We start from the raw sequence: 26,778 nt of genomic DNA on the forward strand, positions 1-26,778 counted from the left end.
TAAAATCTTAAAAAAAAAAAGAAGTCTACTATTAAAAAAACAAAAAATAATAACTTAAGGGACGTCTGGTGGCTCAGTGGTTGAACGTCTGCCTTTGGCTCAGGTCATGATCCTAGGATCCAGGGATCAAGTTCCACATCGGGCTCCCAACAGGAAGTCTGTTTCTCCCTCTGCCTATGTCTCTGTCTTTCTCTCTGTGTCTCTCATGAATAAATAAAAATAAAATCTTAAAAAAAAGAAAGAAAATAACTTAAGATGATGGTTAGCTGTCTCCTGACTCAGGAAACATTCATGAGTCATCTAAGCATAATTGTTAAAAATGAATAAATTAAGTACATGTAAATGGGATAAAAATTTACACGTAAACTTTTTTGAACAGAATTGTGTTTTATAAAAAGCTCAAAAGTAGTTTCCCAAATCTTTTGGGAAACTTGGAATCTTGAAGTTTCCTTGCTAAGTTAGATGATGGATATTTGTTGAATACCTAGATCCTTTCCAAATAAAATACTGAAACGTTACTTACTAAACATGAATTAAAATTTGTCTCAATCTTTATTTATCTATTTTTAATATTTTATTTTTTTTCAAGATTTATTTATTTATTTATTTATTTATTTATTTATTTATTTATGATAGACATAGAGAGAGAGAGAGAGGCAGAGACAGAAGCAGGCTCCATGTAGGGAGCCCGACGCAGGACTCGATCCCGTGACTCCAGAATCGCGCCTGGGGCCAAAGGCAGGCGCCAAACCGCTGAGCCACCCAGGGATCCCCCTTATTTTTATTTTTATAGAGGGACTAAAGGCATTTGTGTTAGTTTGTGAGCATGTCTTTTGCCACACTGAAATATTGGTTGTTTTTGTTTTTTTATAAGATTTTATTTACTTATTTGAGAGAGAGCACAGGTGGGGTGGGGTGGGGTGGGGTGGGAGGCAGAGGGAGAGGGAGAAGCCGACTCCCCATTGAGCAGGGAGCCAAAACTCCCTGGGTAGAGGGGCTCTATCCCAGGACTCTGGGATCATGACCTGAGCCAAAGGCAGACGCTTAACTGACTGAACCACCCACTGAAATATTGTATTTTAAGAAAGCATATGCCTCCAGGAACGACAAAACGGTGGACTCACAGATTTGCTGATGAAGGGAGAATGTTGCCATGCCTGTGGTTTGCAATCGCTGGCTTCTGGTTTTACTGGAAATTAGTGTTATAAATAATAATCAATATAAGAAAATGAAACTATTATTAATAGGGTACAGGAAAAGCCCTTCTATAAAATATGCAAAGAAAACAGGATGTATTTTGGCAGGAAATGTATGAGGTTGAAAGGTAAAGGAGGGTAATTTTGTCCTAGCTTTTTTTTTTTAAATTATTTATTTATGATAGTCATACAGAGAGACAGAGAGGCAGAGACACAGGCAGAGGGAGAAGCAGGCTCCATGCACCGGGATCCTGACGTGGGATTCGATCCCGGGTCTCCAGGATCGCGCCCTGGGCCAAAGGCAGGCGCCAAACCGCTGCGCCACCCAGGGATCCCCAATTTTGTCCTAGCTTAAGGGTATTTAAAGATTGGCTCAAAATAAGAATGAGGAGGGCAGCCCGGGTGGCTCAGCGGTTTAGCGCTGCCTTCGGCCCAAGGTGTGACCCTGGAGACCCAGGATTGAGTCCCAGGTCGGGCTCCCTGCGTGGAGCCTGCTTCTCCCTCTGCCTGTGTCTCTGCCTCTCTCTCTCTGTGTCTCTCATGAATAAATAAATAAAATCTTAAAAAAAAAAAAAAAAGAACCCTGAGATCAAGAGTCTCACAGTCTATCAATTGAGCCAGCCAACCACCCCAATGGCTGAAATTTTAGAATTGAAGCCATAAACCCTCTCTGCACATATATTTGTCTGTAATTCAGAAAGGTCTTCTCACTGTGTGATTATGTCATTTTCTATGTCAGGAAGTATGAGAGGCAGGATTCTAAGATGGCCCCAAGATTTCCGCCTCCAGTGTGCACTTGTACTCCTTCCTCTAGCTTAGGTAGATCTTGTTGATATGATAGAATGTGAATATGAGAGACGCCTGGGTGGCTCAGTGGTTGAACATCGGCCTTGGCTCACATCGTGATCCAGGGATCCATAGGATCGAGTCCTATGTTGGCTCCTTGCAGGAAGCCTGCTTCTCCCTCTGCCTATGTCTCTGCCTCTCTCTCTCTGTGTGTGTGTCTCTCATGAATAAATAAATGAAATCTTAAAAAAAAAGAATGTGAATATGGTATTATGTTATATTCCAGAAGGGATTTTGCAGGCATTACTATCCTAATCAGTTCATCTAAAGGGAGACTGGTTAATGTCCTCACTGTCTGTGATACATTTCTATTTGCTAGATTCCTGGAGGTTCATTGGCTGATGTGAGGCAAGAATAGTAGCTTGTTAGTCATAATTCCAGTTATTCCTTACAGCGTTAATTTGACCAGGATCCCACTAAATTAGTTTCCTCTGGTCATCGACACTTTCTCCATTTTCCCTGGTTGTTCATGACCTTGGCACTTTTGAAGAGTTCTGATAAGGTGTCTTGCAGAACATCCCTCAATCTGGGTTTGGGTGGTGTTTCTTCATGGTTAGACTGGGGTTCTGTATCTTTGGGAGGAATCCAACAGAGATGGAGCTCCTTGATTGCATCATCTCAGGGCATGTGACATATACATGATTTAACACGAGTGACGCTAACCCGGGTCACACGGTTAAGGTGATACCTGCCAGGTTTCTTTACTGTCAAGTTACTCTTTTTTTCCCTTTCTCTACTCCTTGGAATCAAGTTACAAAATCCAGTCCACTCTCAGGGTGGAGGGGGGTGGTGTAGAATTAGGCTTCTCCAGAACCTGAGAGAGGATTATCTACTTACATGAATTGACCAGCCAATTTCAAGAAACTAACTTTGACTTTTGGGAGCCAATGCTTACAAAATCCTCACAGGAAAACTGGCTTGTACCCAGCCGGCAGGGTCAGCCTTACAGATTGGTCCTGGTCAGTTAAGATCCTTGTGCTGTTTAAGAAATGTCCAGAATAGAGGATTTTTCCAGAAGGAATAGATACAGCAGGTGAAACCTGGTGGGGTTTCTTGGCTGGAGTTAATGAATGATAGAAGTCTTTGGAAGTCAGCTTGAGATTGCTTACAGAAAGTTCCAGGAAAGCAAACTGAATGCCTGTTGCCCTTGCATAAAAAATCAGGACAAATCCAGTGAGACCTGCTAGAGAAGGTCTTCCTTTGAGATTTTTTTCTTTAAAAAAAGATTTTTATTTATTTGTTCATGAGAGACACAGAGAGAGGGAGAGGTAGAGACACAGGCAGAGAGAAGCAAGCTACATGCAGGGAGCCCGATGTGGGATACTATCCCGGGACCCCTGGGCCAAAGGCAGACAGACGCTCAACCGCTAAGCCACCCGGGTATCTCATCCTTTGAGATTACTTTTAACAAAAGGGTCAACTCAAATATTATTCAGCCATAAAATAAAAGAAGAGGGGCACCTGGGTGGCTCAGTGGTTTGAGCACCTGCCTTTGGCCCAGGGCGTGATCCTGGAGTCCCAGCCGGGATCAGGTCCCACATCGGGCTCCCTGCAGGAAGCCTGCTTCTCCCTCTGCCTATGTCTCTGCCTCTCTCTCTCTCTGTGTGTGTCTCTCATGAATAAATAAATAAAATCCTAAAAAAAAAAAAGAGAATGTGAATATGGTATTATGTTATATTCCAGAAGGGATTTTGCAGGCATTACTATCCTAATCAGTTCATCTAAAGGGAGACTGGTTAATGTCCTCACTGTCTGTGATACATTTCTATTTGCTAGATTCCTGGAGGTTCATTGGCTGATGTGAGGCAAGAATAGTAGCTTGTTAGTCATAATTCCAGTTATTCCTTACAGCGTTAATTTGACCAGGATCCCACTAAATTAGTTTCCTCTGGTCATCGACACTTTCTCCATTTTCCCTGGTTGTTCATGACCTTGGCACTTTTGAAGAGTTCTGATAAGGTGTCTTGCAGAACATCCCTCAATCTGGGTTTGGGTGGTGTTTCTTCATGGTTAGACTGGGGTTCTGTATCTTTGGGAGGAATCCAACAGAGATGGAGCTCCTTGATTGCATCATCTCAGGGCATGTGACATATACATGATTTAACACGAGTGACGCTAACCCGGGTCACACGGTTAAGGTGATACCTGCCAGGTTTCTTTACTGTCAAGTTACTCTTTTTTTCCCTTTCTCTACTCCTTGGAATCAAGTTACAAAATCCAGTCCACTCTCAGGGTGGAGGGGGGTGGTGTAGAATTAGGCTTCTCCAGAACCTGAGAGAGGATTATCTACTTACATGAATTGACCAGCCAATTTCAAGAAACTAACTTTGACTTTTGGGAGCCAATGCTTACAAAATCCTCACAGGAAAACTGGCTTGTACCCAGCCGGCAGGGTCAGCCTTACAGATTGGTCCTGGTCAGTTAAGATCCTTGTGCTGTTTAAGAAATGTCCAGAATAGAGGATTTTTCCAGAAGGAATAGATACAGCAGGTGAAACCTGGTGGGGTTTCTTTTTTTTATTTTATTTTATTTTATTTTATTTTTTTATTTTATTTATTATTTATTATTTTATTTATTTATTTATTTATTTATTTATTTATTTATTTATTTGCTGGTGGGGTTTCTTGGCTGGAGTTAATGAATGATAGAAGTCTTTGGAAGTCCCAGCTTGAGATTGCTTGCAGAAAGTTCCAGAAAAGCAAACTGAATGCCTGTTGCCCTTGCATATAAAATCAGGACAAACCCAGTGAGACCTGCTAGAGAAGGTCTTCCTTTGAGATTACTTTTAACAAAAGGGTCAACTTGGGCAGCCTGCGGGGTTCAGGGGTTTAGCGCCTCCTTCAGCCCAGGGCGTGATCCTGGAGACCAGGAATCAAGTCCCACGTGGGGCTCCCTGAATGGCACCTGCTTCTCCCTCTGCCTGTGTCTCTGCCTCTCTCATGAATAAATAAATAAAATCTTTAAAGAAACCCAAAAGGGTCAACTCAAATATTATTCAGCCATAAAAAAAAAAAAAGAAGGGGGGCACCTGGGTGGCTCAGTGGTTGATCATCTGTCAATGGCTCAGGTCATGATCTCGGGGTCCTTACATCAAGCTTCCTGCATGGAGCCTGCTTCTCTCTCTGCCTATGTCTCTTGCCTCCCTCTGAGTTTCTCATGAATAAATGAAATCTTTAAAAAAAAAAAAAAAAAGAAGGAAATCCAGGTATTTCTGACAACACGGATGAACCTGGAGGGATTATGCTAAATGGAATAAGCTACACAAAGACAAATGCTATGTGATCTCACTTATATGTGGAATCTAAAAAGTCAAATTCATAGAAACAGGGGATCCCTGGGTGGCGCAGCGGTTTGGTGCCTGCCTTTGGCCCAGGGCGTGATCCTGGAGACCCGGGATCGAATCCCACATCGGGCTCCCGGTGCATGGAGCCTGCTTCTCCCTCTGCCTGTGTCTCTGCCTCTCTCTCTCTCTCTCTCTCTCTGTGACTATCCTTTTTTTTTTTTTCTCTGTGACTATCCTAAGTAAATAAAAATTAAAAAAAAATAAAAAAAAGGATACAAGCTTTTATTACAAGATGAGTATTTTCTGAGGGTTTACCGTACAGTGTGGGGACTCTAGGTAACAGTACCATATTGTATACTTGAAAGTTGCTAAGCAAGTAGATCTGCTCTCATCACAAAGACAAAAATATAACTATGTGAGGTGATTAGAGGTATTGACTTGATTGTGGTAATTGTTTCAGGATATCTACACATACGAAATAATCACATTGTACACCTTGAATATATACAACTTTCTCAATTCTACCTGAATAAACCTGAGGATACCCCCCCTTCTTTTGTCTTTAAAATACGATGGTATTTAGAGTGGTGGTTGGTTTAGGGGTGTCTGGCTGGCTCAGTCATGGAGCATGTGACTCTTGATCTCTAGACGGTGAATTTGAGCCCCATGTTGAGTGTAGAGATTACTTGAAACTAAAAATAGAGGGGTGCCTGGGGGGCTATTTGTTAAGCATCTGCCTTGGGCTCAGGTCCTGGGATCTCAGGGTCCTGGGATTGAGCCCCAGGTTGAGCTCCCTGTTTAGCAGGGAGTCTGCTTCTTTCTCGCCCTCTGCCCCTTCCCCTTAGTTGTGTGTGTGTGTGCACGCGCGCACACACTCTCTCTCAAATATATAAATAAAATCTAAAGAAAGGCTTAAAAAAACTTAAAAAAGTGGTGGCTTAGGCCACTTTGGGGAGTTTTACTCCATTTTAGTGGGTACTTCCCATATATTCATGAGATATGCATGTTATTCAATTTGTCTTTTATTGCAGGGGGTCTCAACTGCAGAGACCAGGATAGGGGGACATGATTTCTCCTGTCCTACACCTGTCATCAGTAACCCACATGGTTAGTGAGCACTTGCAGTGTAGCTAATCTGAGTTGAGAGAGGCTGTAAAATACACATCAGTTAAGACTTAGTATGACTTGATGGTGTGAGCACTGGGTGTTATACTATATGCTGGCAAATCGAACTCCAATAAAAAAATATACAAAAAAAAGTATGAAAAGAAAAAAAGAATAGAGAGGATCTCATTAACATTTCTCATATCAAGCCTCCACGTTGAAACTATAATGTATCAAATATAAATAAGGTTAAATAAAATCTGTATTTTTTTGGGGGGGTAAAGATTTATTTATTTATTTGAGAGAGGGACAGTGGTGAGGAGGGACAGTGGGAGGAGGGAGAAAGAATCCCAAGCAGATTCTCCATTAAACGTGGAGCCCAATACAGGGCTCAATCTCACGATTCTAAGATCGCAACCTGAGCCAAAACCGAGATGGACACTTAGCTGACCGCACCACCCCGATAATAAAATCTATTATTAAAATTTGAAAAAAAAAAAAAGCTGGTGGTGAAAAAAGTGCCACCTACCCTTGCCCCCACTGTTTTGTGAAAAAGGTCAGTTTTGCTTCTATTTGCACCATCGCTTCAAGATTTCCCATTTATCAATGTGCCTGTTCTTCAATCTTTCTTTGAACATTTGATCAATTTCCCTCATTAACCATGAATTAAATAACATCTTTGGCAGGTGATCATTTTATATCAGTATAAGAATCATGACTTGTTTTTTTTGAAAAGTATCCTAGAACACGCCCTGGTGTTCTCAGTTGTCTCAGACTGGCATTTAGCTCGATTTTGTTGCTGGCTTGTCTTTTGCACACTGTTCACCTTTCCTGGAACACCGTGGTCCATTCCCCACCACCAGTGAACACGTTTTCTTGAAACTCCCTAGACAAGATCCCTGCTCCATCTTATGGCTCAATTTCTTTCACCCAGTGTGGGGACTGCAAAAGGGAGTAGTTAGGGTTGTTTGTAGAAATACTGAATACAGCTTCCGCCTAATGAACTCCTAGTCACCCTTCAAAACCCCAGCCCCATGGGATGCCTGGGTGGCTGGTGGGATGCTGGAGTACTGGGATCGAGTACCACATCGGGCTCCCAGCACGGACCCTGCTTCTCCCTCTGCCTGTGTCTCTGCCTCTCTCTCTCCCCCTGTGTCTCTCATGAATAAATAGATTATAAATAAGTAAGTAAGTAAGTAAGTAAATAAATAAATAAATAAATCCATCCCACACAAAAGGTTCTATTCCCTCTGCAGAGCCTTTATTCCCTCCCTGGGCTCCTCTAGCCCTGGTGCCTCCCTCTGGCCCATTTCTGCTCCCTGTGGGACTAGGAATATCTGCATCCCCTAGAGAGGGGGTCCTAGCATTGTGTAAGTCCAGGGCGATTTGCTAATTTATCAAATGAATCACAAAATCCGGAAGTGTTTATTAAACTAGTTTCAATGTAGCACCAATCTCAGTGGGGCAAGATGCTTAATCTTGGGGCAGGATTCTGAGTCTGGGCTTCATAGAATGTGTAGAAGTTATTGTGATGATGAGCAGCAGTGGCTGAGAGTCAGGGATCAGAAAAAAAACGGGCAGGTGTGCTCTTTCTTGCCCTTCCTCCATCAGCTCCCTTCCAGGGCAACAGCTGTCATTTGAAGCAGACTTTCCTTTGGGAGGTGGCTGAGATTTGGCAGACATCTGGCTTCTCACCCTGGAAGAGATGGCCGTGAGCTGGGGGTCCTGAAAAAAGGCACCACCCACCCCTGCACCCAGCGGATCCCTCTGTTCCCCTTGCAGCTTACCTGGTACAACTGGCAGACGAGGCTTAGGAGCTGACTCAGATCTTTCAGGGGTTTCTGCACAAAGCAAGACAGGAAGTCATACAGTCCCTTGCCCCAACCAACCCATGCCCGGCCCAGCAAGGGCTGCAAATGGCTGCAAGTCTGACCCCTGCCTCCCAGACCAGAAGGCACATCCATCATCCCGGTCCCGGCCTGGTGGCACACTGAAGGCTACAAGAGCTCTTACCCCATTGACGACGACCCAGGGCACATATTCGTGGGGCGGCTGCAGAGCATCTGTAAGCTGGGCATTAATGTGCAAGAGCTGCATGCCACGGTCCCCCATTGCACACTCCATGATGGTGTCTGGGGACATTGTTGGGGCATAGATCTCCAGGCACTGAGGGCGGACAAGGGTTGCTGGTGAGTAGGAGCATTGCCTCAGCTTCCTCCAAGTTATCTCCCCAACGGTCCCTCCTTCAGCCCCCCCCCAAGCCAAGCTTGTTCCTCACTGGCCACAGGAGACATTTGGGTCCACAGCAATGCAACAATGTTCACAAACAGCACGTACTAACACTTACCTGAGTGGAGGCCCCCAAGGCAGGGGCTCAGGCTGCTCCTCCCTCTCATAAGACCAGACCCACAGCCCTGGACCACTACGGTATCTCATTTTTCTCAGGGCTTCTGTTTGTGCTGTTCCCCCAACCAGGAACACCCTTCCACTTCCCCAGAATCTTCTGAGTGCTCCCTCCTCTGCACTCCTCTGGCCCCACTATGACTCTGCAGAGCTGGGGGTGTCCCAGGGTGAGCCTTTTGGGTGGTCCAGATGTTTGATGAGTGAATAAACTTATTGGCATCAATGAGTCACTCCATTGGGAGTTGTTTTTCATAATCCTCCAGAGAAGTATGCGGGCCTGTCCTGTCATCCCCATACTCGAGATGAGGATCATCATCTGTGTCTCTGCACATTTTTGTTCATCCAAGCTCAGTTCAGAGGCACCTCCTCCAGGAAGCCCTCCTTGATCTACCCATGCCCCCAAAAGATCTTTGTTCCCTTGTTTTAGAGATTTGAGGTTTCCAGAGGGAAGGCTGTTTTCCCGGGGCTACACAGAGAGTGGTGGTCAGGCCAAGACTTGAACCTGGGTCTGTTTGGAGACAGGGAAGACCAGAGTCTCCCAGTCCGGGGCCAAGTGAGGGGTGTTGCTCACCGGTTTCAGATTTTCCTCCATGTCATCCATTTCCTCTATGCAGACAATGGTCAGGATGGCCAAATTCTTCTCTAGCTTGTCCCACAGGCAGGCCTATGGGATAGGGGGTGGACAGGTGAGGGATTGAAGTGGGTCCAGAGCACCCCTGGACCACTCTGGGAGTAACACAGGTGTTCACTAATGAAGCGGTGAATGAAGATGTGATTAAAGAGGCAGACAGGCAGAGGATGGAGCTGGTTCCAATCCCTTCTGAGCCTTGCTTTTGCCTTCCTTACAATGGGTGTCTCCCCAGCCTCTGTGCCCCCACCACTCGAATACTCAGGGGTCTGCTCACCTCCACCTTGTTAAGCTTGCATTCCTGCTCACCGTGCTGACATGTGAACTCCCATCTGCCGCTGACATTTTGTTCCTGCAAAGCAGGTAGGTGAGTGCTGGCTGGCCCACCAGGTGCCCCTTCCCTGGCTTAGTGCCTTGGTTCCCCAGTGCCAACATACATGGGCATTTCCATAGGGCACCAGTGTGACATTGAGGATCTCCAGGACCATCAGCCAGGTCGGGAAGAGTTCTCGGACCAGGAAGGCCCGGCACCCGGGGCACAGTGTCTCGTAGTAGACGCTCACATTGACAAGTGGTGCTTCTGACTTCCTGAGGGGCTCCTGCAGGCATAGGTCCCCAACCTGTGCGGGAGGGAGGAAGGGAGGGGTTTGAAGGGAGGATAGCCCTGCTTGGTTCTCTTGCAGCTACAAACAGTAGGTGCTCCATCTTGCAGTCCTTTCAGACAGTGCCGGGTGGAATCCTGACTTCAGGGCTTCACTGCATCCCTAAATCTTCCTAAATCTGTTTTTTCTGCAAAAACGGATGTGACAAAGACTTGCAAACAGTAGGCACTTAATTTATGAACAGCTCTTGCTTTCCCTCAGTTGAGGTGAAACCCTTGGCCCAGGGGAAGTGTATGCAGTAAGGACTCAATGCATGGACATTTCTGGTCGCTGCTGTCGATCCTGCCTTCTCCGACAGGGGTGCATACCCAAGGAGACTAATGTATGCTCATCTGTTGCCACTTCACCCCCAGAGCCTTGGCCCTGGGCTGCGCAAGGCCCTACACTTGGGCTAACCCCTAACTAATCTGCCTCTCAGGGGGCGCAGGTGAACCCCTCCGAGGCTCTAGTGCTGAGGCGGCGCCTAATACGTGCTGACTTCCGGTTTCAGCGGCCCGCGGCAGGCCCGCCAGGGTCAGTGCGGCGGGGAGCGAGTCGCTCGGCTCCCAGACGTCTGCTTGCTCCGCGCCAGAAATGCGCGAGCTCTCCCCCCGCCGAAGGGCGCCCCATAAGCAGCACCTGGAGTGTGGTGCCACGCGCCGACGCCTCCGGGCTTCCCTCCGCCGCCCAGGGGCACACAGCAGGAGCTCCGAGCACCCCCGGGCCGGGGTCGGGGACAGACGCGGACGGGGAAGTGAAAGCACTGCGAGCGCCGCGGCAGCGCGGGGGGGACTCGGAACCGACCGGGGCAGCGCCCCCTCCCCGGGCCCCGAGCCCCACTTTCCGGCAGAGTCCGGGGAGCCTGGAGCAGCGTCCCGCCCGCAGCCCGCAGCCCGCAGCCCGCAGCCCCGGCGCGCCGGTCCCCGCTGGCCCTCCCGCCGCGAGGCCGTCCCTACCTTGCAGGCGGCCGCCCCCTCGGAGAGGGCTTCCCGCGGGGACCCCCGCGCCGCCGCGGGGACCCCCAGCAGCAGCAGCAGCAGCAGCAGCAGCGGCGGCGGCGGCGGGCACGGCAGGAGCGGCGACAGGGCCATCACCGCGGGGCGAGGACGCGGAGGCGGGAGGAGCGGCGGCCCGGGCGGGAGCCGCCTTTAACCCGGCGGTGGCCCAGCCCCCAGGCCGGACCCGCCTCCCGGTGCCCACGCCCCTGGGGCTGGGGCGGGCGACTCTGGGGGTCCCCCGGCCTGCCTAGGGCCCACGCCCACCTGACCCCCATCCCCGCTCGCGCCGGCTGCCGGGCCCGCAGTCACGCGGCCGTGGGGGCGCTTCCCTCCCCCCGCCTGCCGGGCCGCCGGGGCCGACCTTGACCCTTCCGGGCCGCGGGGGCCGCCCGGTCACGTGAGGCTGGGGTCACAGCACCGGGAGCCGGGACTAGGCGGCGGCTCCAGAGACAGAGAGACACAGGGAGGCAGAGAGGGACGCGAGGGTCTCCACGCGGCCGCGGACCGCTCTGGGGGGCGGCCAAGGGCCATGCAGCTCCCCCCCAAGCCCGGTTCCGAGCCCGGGCACGTCGCCCCCCCACCGCTGCCCCGGGGGGGTCAGGACTGCGCAGCCGGCCGCCTCCCGCTAGCCCGGCGGGGGTCCGCCCCCCACTCTGAACGCCTCGGCCCTGCCCCTGGCGCCCCCTCCTCCTCTCAGGCTCCCGCCGCGTCGCTGCGTCCCACCCAGCCAGCTGCCTCGGGCGGTGCCGCAGCCAGGCCAGAAAGCAGAAGCCGGCGGGGCCCGGGGAGGGCCCGTCACTTCTCTCTGTCCTCCCCGCCCTGTCTCGGGTGAGAGTCGGGGGTACAAGGAAAGCTGGCGTTCCTTCTTGCCACCATCCAAAGCCTGAGGTGCGGGTGTGGGGCCTCTGGGCCCGCAGGGGACTCGGGGGCAGTAATCACCTTAGGCCCATCCTGTGTACACGGGGTTAGGCTGGGGGCTTGGCAGTGTGGGACTCGAACCTGCTGGAATCACCTAGACCAGGGTTTGGGGCTGGACTTTACTGGGCACCTCAAGTCATGGACCCTCTGCTTCCCCTTCTGTAAAATGGTGAAGTTTGGAAGGCACCTGGGTGGCTCAGTGGTTGAGCATCAGCCTTTGGCTCAGGTCATGATCCGGGGGTCGTGGGATGGAGTCCCACATCAGCCTCCCTCAGGGGGCCCGCCTCTCCTCTGCCTATGTCTCTGCCTCTCTCTCTGTGTCTCTCACAAATAAATACATGACATCTGGGATCCCTGGGTGGCGCAGCGGTTTGGCGCCTGCCTTTGGCCCAGGGCGCAATCCTGGAGACCCAGGATCGAATCCCACGTCGGGCTCCTGGTGCATGGAGCCTGCTTCTCCCTCTGCCTGTGTCTCTGCCTCTCTCTCTCCCTCTCTCTCTATCATGGATAAATAAAAAAATAAAATAAAAATTTAAAAATAAATAAATAAATAAATACATGACATCTTAGAAAGAAAAAAAAAAGTGAAGTTTGGAGAATAAAGCCACAGGGAGGGCTCAGAGGCAGAGGGAGAGGTTCCCCAGGTTTCCAGGCACCGGGGAAAGGTGTTGACACAGGACATTAGCACCAACAGAGAATAGCCCATAGCCCGCCTCACCTCATGGAGACTGAGGTCATGAGGGGATAACTCAGATGCTTAGACTTTGCAGGGCCTCAAATACCAGGCATGACACAGGACCTGATCCCATGGGAGGAAACACCCACACCTGGCCCAGATTATAGCCAAAGGCCCCAGCTCCCCAGCTCCCTTGTCTTCTTCCGGTTTGGGGAAGTCCCGGCCTGGTGTCCACAGCAGCAGGCTCCGGGGTTGGGGTTTCCCTGAAGTGCCCACGGCTGGATGATCCTGCCATCTTGTCCCTTTGAACCCTTTGCAAACCCCATTTCCTTTATGATGCCTCTGTTAAGACTAAGCAGCACAACTTTGTAGAACTGGTGCGTACTTGCTCTATGCTGGGCAGGACAGAAGTAATAAAGTGCTACAATTTTTCTAGTGGTTACTAAGCACCAGCCCTATTGGATGGATTCACAAAGGTAACCTCACTCATTTGTTTGTCTGGCCCTCAAGAAACTTCCCCTTGGGGCTTGAGGGAGGCAACTATTGACCCTACCGGGTAACAGGAATCTTGAGGATCAGAGGTGGGGGGTGGCTTTCCCAAGGAGACATAGCATAGACACCTACTGGAGGCCCTGTGGGCTGTTATCTTCTGTCTGCGGGCCCAACAGGCTGGCGTAATGGATCTAGAAAGTGACCTTTATCTTTTGTCCCCCCATGCAGTGGGTGAAGGCTGCAGGGAAGGTGGCATCTGGGCTCGGGTTACTCATGGGGCACCTCCTGACTTGGATACATGGCAGGGACAGTGCTTGGGAAGGCCCCAGGGCTCTGAGGCCAAGGGAGGCAGCTCCTATCCCTCTGAGAGCCTAGTGGAGCTTTGTTCATTTACCCCCCAGCTTCCAGGGGTGCTGTATGGGGAGAAGAGGGCAGAAATGCCTAGTCTTGGGGTGGGGGTGTAGAGGAAAGGAGGGCTGAGACGGGGACCCTGGCAGAGGTCCCCTGGCATAATGAATGGTTCAGGTCAAAGATATCATGAGCCCCCAAGTCAATGTCCCCTGGGACCTGGTGGTCTGCGTGTCAGGGGCAGGTGTAGAAAGGGGTCAGAGGACAGTCAGCAGGGAGGGGCCGCACTGAGGGCATTAAGGACATGGGGTCCCTCCCTGGGTGGCACCGGAGGGGTCATGCTATGCTATTGACCCCACCTGGCAGTGGTGAAGCTGCACATCAGAGGGGAGGTGATTGCCCGAGGGTCTGGGACTCCAGCTTGGGGGGCGGGAGGGGGCCGACCTAGGCACTGGTGAGAGGCTGGGCTGGAGTCTGAGCTCAGCGGTTAAGCCTCTCTGCTCCGAGAGCCTGGACAAGTCTCTCCCCTTCTCCAGTTACCAGCAGCTAAGGGCAGGGGGAGAGGGGGTGGGGAAGGGAGGGTTGTCGGCCTTCATTGGCTACTGGAAGAATTACAATCCTCTGGGCAGGATCAGTGTGATCTGTGAATGCCAGGGTCCCCAGCACACAGTGGCCATGGAGAAGCCACAACAACAACAACAGAACAACAGCATCCACATGTTCCATGTTTTATATCCATATCAATATCAACGTACCATACAAAACCTGCCTGCCAGCCTAGCTGGGCAGGCGGGGGGGAAGGGGGGCAGTCCACGGGTTGTGTAGAAAACCAGGGCTCTCGTCCCAAAAAAGGAGAGAAAAAAGGGCTTTACAGTCAAGAAAAAATAAAATCAGAACCCAACATGATCGAGGAGAAGCCTTGAGTCTACATTGAGTAGAAGTGCTGTGGGCAGTGGTGCGTCTCAGCCGCCCCAGCAATGCCGGCAGCCTCTATTTCTGGGAGGCCTGGTGCTGGGTGGGGCCGGCTCGTAAGTTATTTTTAATTATATTTTTTTGGGGGGGTACTTCTTGGCAGTGGCCCCCATGTGGGGATAACCAAGTGTTGGTTTCACTTCAGGGTTTGGAGGGGAAGTTGGGGGTCTGTGGGGCGGGTCCCGCCCGGCCCAGAATGTCCCGGCCAAGGTGGTTCCTGGAAGTGGCCAAGTAAAGTTCCTTCCTGCCGTGACCCCAGGTCTATGGCTTAAAAATTGGGGCACCCAGGCTGGGGCCGCACAGCCCAGGGGCCTCTGTAAACATGGCAGGTACAGCCAGGTGGGTCTTCGGGGACCCTGGTGGGGGCCTTGGGTGGGCAGGGCACAGGGTCAGGGGTGGGCAGTGCCCACGGGAGAGGGGCGTATGGGGCCGGAGAGGCGGGACCCCCAACCCAGAGATACAGAGGGACAGAGAGGAGGACAGATGATGGGGAGGGAAAGACACAGAGTGACAGGCAGAGATGGAGAGATGGAGAGATGGAGAGAGAGGCTCAGATAGAGAGAAATGGAGAGGAAGAGAGAGAGAGAGAGACAGGAAGAGACTTGAAAAGGAAAGAGACGGACAGAAAATCCCAAAGATGGACACCTTGGATGGGGCTGTCACCCCAGCCGCCAGGCCCCGCGGTGGCTCCGCTCCGGGCGGATCCTGGTGCTCGGTGGTCAGCGGGTGGTGGGCGGAGGCCCGGGGCCGGGAGCCCGCACGGGGTGGGCGAGCGTGACCGTGAGCGCGTCGTTGTGTTGCACCAGGGAGGCGTGCTGGTAGTGCAGCACCAGCTCCTTCAGAGACCCGTACAGGTTGTAGGGCTCCGCGAAGCCGAAGCCAGTGGCCGTGCGGTAGATGACGCAGTGCTTGGTGTCGCCGTCCACCCTGCCGGTGCAGGCAAACAGGCACTCAGCAGGGCTCCCGCGGGGCTCTCCCAGCTCCGGCTCTGGCCAGCAGGTGACTTCCGCCCAGGACTCGCATTTCCCCATTTCCTGGATCCCAACTCAGTCCAAATGCTGCCACCTCCTGCCTGATCGCCACCTCCTGCCTGAAGGCTGCCCTAGCTTCCTCCCATGCCCCCAACAATCCCTTCTTCCTGTGGCAGCCATGGCAAGCCGGGTGGGGTGGGGTGGGGGCTCCTCCCTGGCCACCTTCCCAGGGTCCAGGCCATGGCAGGTGCTCTATGAGAGCCCTCAGATGGAATGTGTGGATCCCCCCGCCCACCCCTCCGTTCAGTCTCAGCTCCCCAGCCAGGCACTCACACCACAGAGCAGGCATAGCAGCCCCGCTGGCTGCTCTCACGGATGAGGAAGGTACCATCTCGCTTGCCACTCAGCATTTCCTCAGCCTGTGTCCGGTTGATCTTGCCCACATACCACGTGCGTTCCTCGTGGTGGGGGAGGTCGTCCTCGTCCTCCATCAGCGCATACTGGCTGTGAGGGAAGCAGGGTGGCGAGACCTGGTCATTCACTCTGAAGCCTCTCAAGCTTCCCTGCCTGCCTGGACAGCAGTCCCTCCCTGGTGAACTCCTACCCATCCTGCAAAACCCACTGACAATGGCCCCTTCAGGTAGGTGTTCACTTACTCCTCAGTCTCATTTTTGATCCCCAACCACTCGTTGATTTTCTTCTGCCGGGCACCTTTCTGGGTAAGCCACCTGGAGGGAGAGGAAACGTGTGTTTGTTCCACTCTGGTGGCAGAGGAACAGAAGCTGTAGCACAGGCTGGCTAGCCCACTGTGAGCCAGTGCAGCCTGGCTGGAGGCAAGGGGGACGTACCAGGGCCGGGGCTGGGTGTAATGCCTCCGGTTGCCACAAGAGGTCAGTCTTGGCTTGGTCAAGGAAAGCTTGAACCTGGGGCTCTTCAGGGAACCCCCTACTTATTACTGTTTCCGTTGACTCTTACTGAACCCCGTAACACGCCATTCTAGCAAGGCCTTATCACTACCAGAGACTTAGGCCTGAGGGCTGCACGGCCGTGTGCCTTCACACAGGGCAAGCTGTCTGTTCTGTACCTCAGTTTCCCTCACTGTTAAGGGATTTACAAAGAACTTTGAGAGGACAGAGTGAGCTCATGTGTCCATGGTACTCCCACAGTGCCTGGCACACAGCAGGTGCATGTCAGCATCCAAGGCAGAGGTGGGAGGGAGATTCCTGACGAAGCCTGCATGGCTCAGCGGGCAGAGGCAGGATTTCAGCCCAGGCTGAGGTGCTAGGTCATAGCATTCGGGGAGTGGATCCTGTTGGAGGCTCCTAGTGACCCAGCTCTGTGGGAGCAGAGCTCCCATTTCACAGAAGCTGCGATTCTGTGCATTGAGGCTGAGGCCAACCCATAGGCAGCCCTGCCGAGGGGTCTTGGAGGGGCCTGACTGAGAGGGTGGGGTCTCAGGGGCAAGGTAGGACCACTCGGTGGAGAAAATGAGAGTGAGACACAGACAGAGACCACCTCACTAGATGTCCCTGAACCAAGGGACCCACAGGTGAGCACAGAGCCAGGTACTCACACTAGGTATTGGTCTCGGATCTTGCGCAGCTGCATGAGGTCTGGCTTGAGGCTGTTCATGCGCTTGTCAATCTCCCGGTTGTCTGAAGCCTGTGCCCGCAGCTCCTGCTCCAGCTTTGTGCGGCTCTCATGGATCTCAGCGATGCGAGACTTGAGCCGCTCTGAGTTCAGTAGGATCCTGTGGGAGGAGCGGCTCTAAGGCCTCACATGGCCTCCCAGCCTCTAAGCCTTTGCACACGCTGTTTCCCGGATTTCTTTCTAGTGAACTCCTATTCATCCTTCAAAGTCCATTTCAAATGATCCCCACCCCTCCTGGGAGCTCAGGATGCCCCCTCTGCTTCCTTTCTTTCTCCACTTGCCCTGTGCCAGATCAGGGTGGGGTAGGGCAGGGCAGAGGAACCGACTCACCTCTGCATTTCTTTCTCATTGCCCTCACGTCGGAAGCGCTCCAAATACTCCTTGCTACACTTCTCTTGCGTCTGGCCCTGTTCTTCAAAGATCTTGATGGTCTCATTGAAGGCCTCAATTGCTGTGCGCTTCATCTGCAGTTCCTGGAGGAGGGGGTGAATCTTAGTTCCTGCTGGGACTCCTTACAAGTCCCTCGTGAGGGGGGGAAGGTAGATCCCAACTCTGATATGGACTTCGCTCAAGCTGTTCCCTCCATCAGGTGCATCATTTCTCTAGCTCCAGCTGTACCGAACGAACTCCCACTCCCCAAACCCATTCTTCCTTTAGATCCTCTTTCGGGTACCTTACCAACACCTGGATCTGTTAGCACTGCTGAGAATTAAAGACAAATCTAGTTGCGACATACAGTTCATGGGGCTCCCTCTCAGGGTGGATGCTTCGCGGAGTACTTTCTATACATCATCTTGTGGAACCTGCCAGTAGCCTCCTACAAAGTCAGAACTATTAACGGAGAAATAGACTCAAGGGCCCTAGATCACTTCCAAGATCCCAATGCTCATAACCAATCCCAGATAGGTGTCCTGTCTGCTCAGAGCCTCAGTTGATCCATTAGTAGTAAAAAGGGAGCAAGAAAGAAATTCCTTGGGGATAATGGGGGAGACTGAGCTATTTCCTGCCTGAGATGGGACATTCAGCCTGAATATGCTGCGCATCTCGAATTCTGAAAGTAACTTATTAACATAGTCCTTGAATGATAAAACCGCCCTCTCCCTTCCCTGTTTTAAAAGAGGCTGTCTTTCCCATGACCTCCTGACTCTGTCTCCATCACTTCTTGTCAGGTTATTAGCTAGCACTTTGAATAAGATCCAGGTTGAAGGGCAGGGAGAAATAGACCCACAGCCCCAGTTTACGGTTCCAGATGGGGAAAGTGAGGCCCAGAGAGACACAGAGGCTCAAGCAGACATCTCCTAGGTCCTGACTTGGCTGCTCCTGCGGTTGGGAGGGGGGGTGGGTCGCTGGTGCTTTCTCATTTGTTCTTCTTTTTTTTTTTTTGAAAACACATACATTGATTTCTGGTTTTTGGGCAGCCCCGGGTGCTAAGTGGCTGCTCTGTGACCTGGAAGCAGGTGTCTGTCCCTCAGCGCCTGGGAGGAGCTCCTACCAGGAGCACAAGCTGTGGTACCTGGGAGGTGCGGGTGTACTCCTCATAGAGCTGGTCATACTCCCGGCTTTTGTCCTGATACTGCTGGTGATAGACTTTGAGTTGGGCACCCACCGCCTCCACGCTGTCCTCCTTGACGATCTGGTCCTGGGGACACCCGGTGTGATCAGAGAAACTGCCTGGGACATTTAGGCCCGAGGCTGGTGCCGCCCTCCCTGGCTGCAACCCTGGCCACAGACCTGCTGGTACTTGGACACTGGGTAGAGGAGGCGTGTGTCCAGTTTGGCGTTGTACTGGGCCAGCGACTCATGGCGGTAGTGGGTGATGAGGTCCACGACGGAGCAGAAGGTGAGTGGCTCTGAGAAGCCATAGTGCCCGTCGCGGTGGAAGACCTTAATCAGCTTGTTATTCCCGCCTTTCCTAGGGGTGGGTGAGAGGGGTGTCAGCAGCTGGTGGGACCCCCAGCCATCCTGGCTGACACTGCCCACCTCTCACACCCAGTCATCCCCCCCCTGAAGGGACAGGCTCCCCACCTGAGGGTCAGTGTGTACTCTCCCTGGATCTTGCTAGATGCATCTCGGACCAGAAAGGTGCCATCAGGTGTGTCCCGGAGTTTTTCATTCACTTCCTCCCTGTGGGGACACCCAGGATTGGGGCACCTGCCCAGATACCCTGCCCTTCAGGCCCTGCCCACCACATGGCCCCCATCCCAGAACCCTACCTAGAGATGTCACCCCAGTACCACTCAGCGTCCTGCAGGGAGGGCGGGCTCCCCCCGTTGGCGAGGCCTGCAGGGGCTGGCTTTGCCTTGGGAGGTTTAGGTGGCAGCGCTGGGGGACAGGAAAACAAATGTACATTGAGCACGACTGTATACTGTGGCTGGCTCCTACTGCGACAGAGCCTGTGATACTGGCAGGGCCACAAGTCAGCATTCACGGCTCCCAACCATATGAGAGAATATGGGGAAGGATCACCTGGGGGTGTGACCTCCTGCTCCTCCAGGTGTTCCTGGAGCAACTTCTCCACCAGCAGCACAGGGAAGTCAGGGCTGGGCTCAGTCCTAGGGGGAAGAGGAGGGCAGTGGGTAGGACCGTGCTTGGCCGCCTGGGGCAGAGGTACGGGAAGGCACGTGTAGGGCAGGGTCGATGACAGGCAGGTGTGGGAGGCTGACTCCTGCTTCTGTATATGCAGCAGGCACTCAATAAATGTTCACACAACAACGCACCAGGATAGGGGGCAGAAGTGGAGGCCCGCGCACCACCCACGCGCTTTCCCCCTGGTCTAGGTCCCATCACTCGGCCTCAGGCCTGCTGGGGTTTTCCTGGGGCGCAGATCCCGCCCTTGCGATCTTTTCCGTCCTGTCCGGCGATCGCCACCGCTCCGGCCTCTCGGCCCCAGGGCCAGGGCTCCCGCCCCGCCCTCCACTCAAAGCCCCGCCCCCGCCGAAGCCCCGCCCCTCCAGCCGCTCACCCGTCGGGCGCGCCCCCTGGCGGCGGCGAGGGAGGCGGCGCGCGCAGCAGCAGCGGCCCGAAGGTGGCGCCCAGGGCTCGCACCGCGGGGCCCGGAGCGGGGGCGCGGCGGGCCACCCGGCCCAGGTGCTGGAGCAGGAAGCGCAGCGTGAGCGCGCGGTGCAGTGGCAGCGTCGGGGGCTCCAGCGCCGGCCCCACGGGCCCCGCGGCCTCTGCGGACAGACGGCCAGGACAGGGTGAGCCGGGGCCGGCGCCCGTCCGTCCGCCGGGGGCCCCCTCCCGCCCCGGGCCTCGCGCCAGGCTCACCCCGCAGGGCCCGGCGCGCCTCGGCCGCGGCCTCGGGCGTCACGAGGGGCGCGGGCAGCGCCAGCAGGAAGCTCTTGACGCTGTCCGTCAGGGCCGCGGCGTCCCACTGCTCCACGTCGCTCAGGGACCAGTCTGCGGGTGCAGGGGGACGCGTCGGCAGAGACGTCCGGGGCCAGCTCTCCCCCCACCCCTGCCCATGGAAGCTTCCCCTCACCTGTGCGCGGGGCGGGCAGCTCAGGCCTGTAGAGGGACTCGCTGTCTAGCCCTGGGAGGAGAGGGGAAGGGGTGGGTCAGCTCCACCCCGAGGGGCAAGACCGGCTTTCACATGCTTCCTGGACCCCTCGTGGGGGCTGGGAGGGCTGATCAACCTCCTGGACATAATTGGGACGACGGTGCCAGAGGGCACAGCACATGCAATAGCGATCGGTGACCACATTCCCATCCACACCCTAGGAGTCACTACTGCCCCAACTCAACAGGGAGGCCCAGAGCATCCAAATTCAGCTTCTTTCCATGCATAGGAGGTCTGGCAGCCCCATGAGGGGATGAGTTACCCATCACCGGGGGTAAGCAAAAGCAGCATACAGGGGTTGTAGGCGGGCTGAGGCTCACCTGTCCGTTCAATGGCCTCCACCAGCTTCACCAGGATTGGAGGAGCAACATCAGGTGGGGAGAACTGCTCTGGCAGGTCGGGGAGTGTAAGGCCTGGCAGAAGGGGACAGACAGCCTGTTTAGTGGGGTTCCTGGAAAGATCCTGGCCCCTTTCTTTGGCCGTTTGGACCTCAGCTTGGGCAGTTCCAGGTAGGATCTGGTCTGGCATCTGTACCCTAATCTTAGGGAAGCCAAAACCTGGGTGGAGGGGCTGAGTTGGTGGTAAACAATTTTCTGGGTTAAAATACCAGTTTATGGGGGTCCCTGGGTGGCTCAGTGGTTTAGTGCCTGCCTTCAGCCCAGGGCGTGATCCTGGAGTCCCGGGATCGAGTCCCACGTCAGGCTCCCTGCATGGAGCCTGCTGCTTCCTCTGCCTGTGTCTCTGCCTCTCTCTCTGTCTCTCATGAATAAATAAATAAATTAAAAAATAAAATATCAGTTTACCCAGTTTCAGACCAGGTATAGTGGGTTGGTCAGTGTCCCCCAAAATGGTATGTCCACATCTTAATCCCTGATACCTGTGGCTATGCCCTTATTATGCAGATATAATCAAAGTAAGAATTTTGAGACAAGATCTTTTTAGACTTAGGGCTCTCAATCCAATGACTGGTGTTTTTATAAGAGAAGGCTATGTGAAGACAGGGGCAGAGATTGAGATGACGGGGCTGCAAACCGAGGAACTCCCGGAGGTATGAGAAGCTGGCAGAAGCAAAGAACCGTCCACTCCTAAAACCTCCAGAGAGGGTACGGCCCCGCTGACACCTTGAATTTGGACTTTGGGCCTGCAGAACAGCAGGGAACTGTGGCTTGAAGCCACTGAGCTTGTGGGAGTTCCTTACAGCAGGATTGGGGCATGCTGCCACTGCTTACTGTGCAACTTTGGGCACAGGACCCACCCTCTCTGTGCCTCGGTCCTCCTCAGGTAGGAAACTGGCTTCTGGTGGCCTCTCTCCCTCCTTACTCGGAACAACAAAGTGGTTGAAAAGGATAAAAGGACGATATCCTTCTGCAGGTCAGAACGCCTCATTCCAAGGACCTTCTTCCATTCTCTAAGTCATCTTGTTTTAAAAAAAGTATTTCCCCTGTTTTAAAAATGCTGAAACCCCTCCCAGTGGGCGCCAGGGGCCTTCCTGGCCCTGCGTGTCTCGCTCCACCGGGCCCTTTGTCCTCAGGCTGCTCTGCCTGCATGGCCACCGTTTGATGCAGCTCTGGCCCTCGGCAGGGACGCCCTGGCATACAGCAGGGGCAAGCCCGGGCCTGCAGGGCCTCCCTGAGTGATGGGCCAGGTGGTGCCTCAAGCTGGAGAAAGGCCCAGCTAAGTAAAAAATGCTGAAGGAAAAAAGAGAGAGAAAGAGAGAGAGCACGGGGAGAGGAGGTAAGTGATGGGGGTGGAGGGTACAGTTCTGAACTTTGCCTGTGACTAGTTTGCAAAACGGGGAGGGACGTCTCATCAGAACTCGTGTCATTCCCATTTTATGGATCAGGAATTGAGGCTGAGAGAGGCAGCAACCTCCCTCTGGGGGTGCAGGCGACACTGACATTCTGGGCTCGGCTCTCCCTGTGGGGCCGAATGGGGGAAATGCAGGTGGCCACAGCATGTTGCTGGGTGGTCTCAGGACCCTGGAGGGGCAGGGCCTGAATGGGCAAAGGACCAAGACTTCTAGTGGCCAGATGAGGAAACTGAGGCCCACGGAGGGCTGGCCCCAGCCACGGTCACGCAGCCCTGGAGGATTTGGAGGGCGGGGCCGGGCAGCCACCCGGAGTGGGTATGTGTGTGGAGGCTGGCCTGAGGCCAGGCAGAGGAGGGAGGAGGCTGTTACCAGGGGGAGAGGCAGATTTTGGCTGGGAGCCCGGATGGGGCCGCCTCCTGCTCCTCCAGGCTGAGGCGGGACCTAGGCCCAAGGCCTGGAGGCACCAGATGCTGCAAACCCTCACCTCGGTGCCTCCCATCCGGCCCCAGGCTGTGGGGCTTGGATATGACCCTCTTGGGGGCCTCGGTGTCCCTCTGGTGCCAAACCAGGCAGGCCAAAGGTTGAGGCCATAGCGCTTCGCAGGCCTTGGCCTTTCCTGGTGGATGGACCCTAAGTGAGTGGTTTGACCCCTTAGCACCTCGGTCTCCCCATCTGTACACAGGCCCTCCCTGGTTTGCTGTGAAGGTTGGAGCAGACTCCGAGGCACTCAGCACTTATCAGCCTCATCCCCACGGCCTGGGCCTCAGTTTCCCTGGCTGGAACCCACGCACTCTGCCTACAGCATACAGCAATCTCCGTATGCCCTCATTCTTCACTGCTGGCACGTCTCTTGAAGTGTAGATGGCCAAGGGTCTTTGGGGAGGGATGAATGTGTGCTGCCTGGCCTTGCAGGATCATCCCATCCTCTTTTGGCTTTGTGTCTCCCTTCATTTTGGAAACCGGGTAAAATTAGGGTAACAAAAGGAGTTTCTTGAGGGACCCTATCTGCAAACTGAGGGATGAAACTAAGTTGAATCTCTGAATCCTACTGAACACTCCCCACTGTCATCAAAATCAATCCCACAGAATCCTGAGGCACAGCCCTGGTTGCTCCTCCCTTCCCACCACTCCACCCCACTGGCTGTTCCCCGAACCTGCCGTTACATTCCTACCTCACAGCCTCTGCCTTTGCTGTGCTTGCTGCCCGGAGACCTTCACTCCCGGCTCTTCCCATGTGAGGCTCCTTCCCCGCAGCATTTTCCATTACCTAATCACATTCTTGTCACTTCTCAAACCAGGAGCTCCACTAGGGCAGGGCCAGGCCTATGTCCACTGCTGTGTTCCCAATGCCACGAATTGACCCCAGCCCTCGACAGCAGTGCAGTCAACACCTGTGAACTGCCCAAATGTGCTTATTCCTCCTCCCCTGGAAGAGGTGCTATTGCCTCATTAGAAAGAAGAGGAAACTAAGGCTCTGAGAGGACCCCGGCCCTGCCAGGGCCCCTGCCTGCTGCTCACCTGGCTCAGGGGGCCCATCCCGGGGCCTGGCGGGCAGTGGGCGGGGGCCACGTGGACGAGGGCCGGGCCGGGCCAGGGCTACAGGACCCAGGAACTCGACGTAGGTGCCGGGGAAGTCACCTCGTTGCCGCGTGCGCTCATTGAGGCCAGGCATCCAGCCCACGCTCTGTGGGCAGCGCTCGTTGCCCTCAGCCACGCCCAGCACCTGCAGGGCTGCCCGGCTCACCACCAGCACGTCGCCCGGCAGCAGCTCCAGGTCCTCCGGCCGCTCCCGGCGGAATGGGTACAGTGCTCGGTACTGGAAGCCCTCAGCACCGGCCATGGCTGGGCAGGGTGAGGTCTGGACGGTCAAGCTGCTGCTCGGGGCCCCAGTGGCCCCATCAGCTGGGGTGAGGGCCAGGAGGGTCCACTGGGCCGGCTCGGGGCACTGAGACCACTATTTCTACTGAGAAGTTACAGGTGACTGCGGGGGTCACTCATGCCTTGCTTCCCACCATTATTCCATGACCCTGACATGGGTCACTCGTGGCTCGGTCCACCATTCGTCAACTGGTGGGAGGGGGTCGGCAGCGTGGTCTCAGGTCACTCAGCCGCTGCGTCCCCCCTCAATCCGTAGGGCAGGGCCAGGCTGCTCACTCCCTCACATGGGGGGCCATCGGCGCCCGAGGCTGGCGGCTCTTCCGGCTGCGCCAGACGAGGGGGCCGAGGGCACAGGCTGTCACCATGCTTGGCCAGGACGCCGACCTAGGGGGAGATGGGCAGGGCAGCATCAGCCAGGTTGGGCTCCTACCACCCCCACCCCAGAGATGGGCCCAAATATGGGGTTGCAAACCCCTGACTAGCTAGGTAACCTTGGGCCAGCCCCAGCCCCTTTCTCAGCTGGTCTCCCCAGCTGTAAAATGGGTGTAACAACAGCCATCCCTGGGGGTCACTGGGAGCAGAACTCCCAAGAACCTGCCCCAGGCATAATGCATGCTCAGTAAACAAGCTCTTCATTGCCACTTCATTGCCTCTTCGTTAGAGATGGCAAAACTGAGGCTCAGAGCAGGGAGGTCTTTGTTGGACCACTCGGTGGGTGGCGAAGCCAGGACTCCTAAACCCGAGAGATCCACTCAACATCAAGGCCCAGGATGGATTCCAGGAGGCACAGCCACATGGCTGGATAGTTACACCCACAGTGGGTAATGTGTGATGGGGAATGCTCAGGGTACTAGGGAGCTCCGAGGAGGGGCTGGGCCAACTGAGCACAGAAGGACACAGTAAGGAAGCAAAGAGGTAGGAAAGCAGGTCCAGGCAGAGGCAAAGGACTAAGAAACGAGTCCAAGGTCTCTGTGGGGGAGAAATGCAGTGAAGGGAACAGTGTCCCAGCTTGGCTAAATGAGAGGCATAGAGTAGGATCTCAAAACAGGGGGGTGATGGGAGGTCATGGAGCTAGGAGAGGGTGAAGGGGAGGAAGGTATCACAACTGCTAAGGGGGAGGCTGTTGGATGCAGGGCGATGCTCAAGCCCTAGGAGCCCCAAGCCTTGGGGAAACAGCCCACCACAGACAGCATTCCCAGTCTCAGTTCTGCAGGTTGACTTCTCCAGAGACTCGGTAGTGGGGGAGGGCGTGCTTTTCTAGAGGGCGAGTCTTCATAAGGACAGGAGACAGCACTGGCCGGAGGGGATAGTGCGTGCAAAGGCTTGACAGCGGGAAGTTGCCTGCCAATTCAGGGTGTCTCTATGAATGCCACCAAGCGTCCAGCACGCTGGCAATTGAGTACCAGGCGGACGGTCTGGGCTTTATCGCCCCCCTCCTCGACCACGACAGCCCCAGAAGGTGTTGGATCAGGGAGCAGAGGCCCCACACTCGGGAGCACCCAAACTTACCCGCTTCCTGGCCCCCGTACCCTCCACTCTACAGGAGGGGAAACTGAGGCCCGGCAAGGGGACATCCAGGAAACCGCCTGGATCCGCTTGCCTACCCGCCTCCGCGCTCCAGCATGCACAGGTTTGCACACGCCCCGGTGTGTGCGCCCGGGAACCAGCGCTCCCCGAATCCGAGAGGCGGGGTGGAGGGGCCAGGCCTGGCCAGGGTCTCTGCGGCTGGACGCAGGGCCCGCGCGCTCACGCGTTTAGACGCGGACCCGGGCCTGTGTGGACCCAGTAGCCTAGCCCCGGGAACGGAAGTGCAGTCGACCCCGACCCTCCTGCATCCCACTATGTCCCACACAATGCCTGGGTGCCACTCATTACTGCTCGACGCCCCACTCCAGGCAGGGCCTCCTTCCATTTGGGGCCGCGGCCCTAGCCCCTTATCTCGGCCTGGGGGCACCCCGTTCCTCTCCCACCGTCCAGGGCAGGCAGCAGCGCTGCCAGGTCGAGCCTAAGGCCTCCCTCCCGTTCCTCGAGGCCCCCAGTTCCCGCGGGGCGCGATGCAGCTCGGCGCTCGCGTTCTGACTTCCACCTCGGCCCCGCATTCTGCTTAGGCGACCCGCATTTGAGCGCACGCCAGCCCGGCCTGCCACGCCGGCCGGCCTGGACTTACCTGGTCGCGGCCGCCACCGCCGCCGAGGCCGCCGTCACACCGATCCGAGCCCGACCCGTGGCTCCACAGCGGCCGCCGTCGCCGCAGCCGCGGGATCCCCGCCTCCGCCACCGCCGCCGCGGTTCCGAACAGCCGGGCCCGCCCCCGGCGGAAATGGCCGAGCGCACTCGGGCCGGGCGGGTGAAGCGAGGCGGAGGCGGAGCCTCGGGACGGCCGAACATTTCCGGAAAGATCCGAA

At 54.7% G+C, this 26,778-nt stretch overlaps 2 protein-coding genes across 2 annotated transcripts; both read right to left on the bottom strand.

Moving 5' to 3' along the window:
* Window positions 1–7,835: 7,835 nt before the first annotated feature.
* On the bottom strand, window positions 7,836–11,250 carry IFI30 (IFI30 lysosomal thiol reductase). The gene is made up of 7 exons (XM_055343757.1): window positions 11,058–11,250; window positions 9,898–10,080; window positions 9,738–9,812; window positions 9,404–9,496; window positions 8,443–8,595; window positions 8,217–8,270; window positions 7,836–8,125 (listed from the first exon to the last, which is right to left on the bottom strand). The coding sequence occupies exons 1-7, from the start codon at window positions 11,190–11,192 to the stop codon at window positions 8,063–8,065; spliced, it is 756 nt and encodes a 251-aa protein (XP_055199732.1). The 5' UTR covers window positions 11,193–11,250; the 3' UTR covers window positions 7,836–8,062.
* A 2,997-nt stretch (window positions 11,251–14,247) lies between these two features.
* PIK3R2 (phosphoinositide-3-kinase regulatory subunit 2) lies at window positions 14,248–26,694 on the bottom strand. Its single transcript, XM_055344169.1, has 16 exons — window positions 26,541–26,694; window positions 24,014–24,757; window positions 21,006–21,098; window positions 20,608–20,658; window positions 20,394–20,525; window positions 20,089–20,299; window positions 19,593–19,678; window positions 19,340–19,448; window positions 19,152–19,250; window positions 18,858–19,038; window positions 18,640–18,765; window positions 17,457–17,599; window positions 17,050–17,226; window positions 16,133–16,204; window positions 15,810–15,980; window positions 14,248–15,432 (listed from the first exon to the last, which is right to left on the bottom strand). Exons 2-16 carry the CDS (start codon window positions 24,333–24,335, stop codon window positions 15,225–15,227), a joined length of 2,181 nt encoding a protein of 726 aa, XP_055200144.1. The 5' UTR covers window positions 24,336–24,757; window positions 26,541–26,694; the 3' UTR covers window positions 14,248–15,224.
* Window positions 26,695–26,778: the final 84 nt, after the last annotated feature.

This window comes from Nyctereutes procyonoides, unplaced genomic scaffold, assembly GCF_905146905.1.
Source record: "Nyctereutes procyonoides isolate TBG_1078 unplaced genomic scaffold, NYPRO_anot_genome, whole genome shotgun sequence".
Taxonomy (NCBI): domain Eukaryota; kingdom Metazoa; phylum Chordata; class Mammalia; order Carnivora; family Canidae; genus Nyctereutes; species Nyctereutes procyonoides.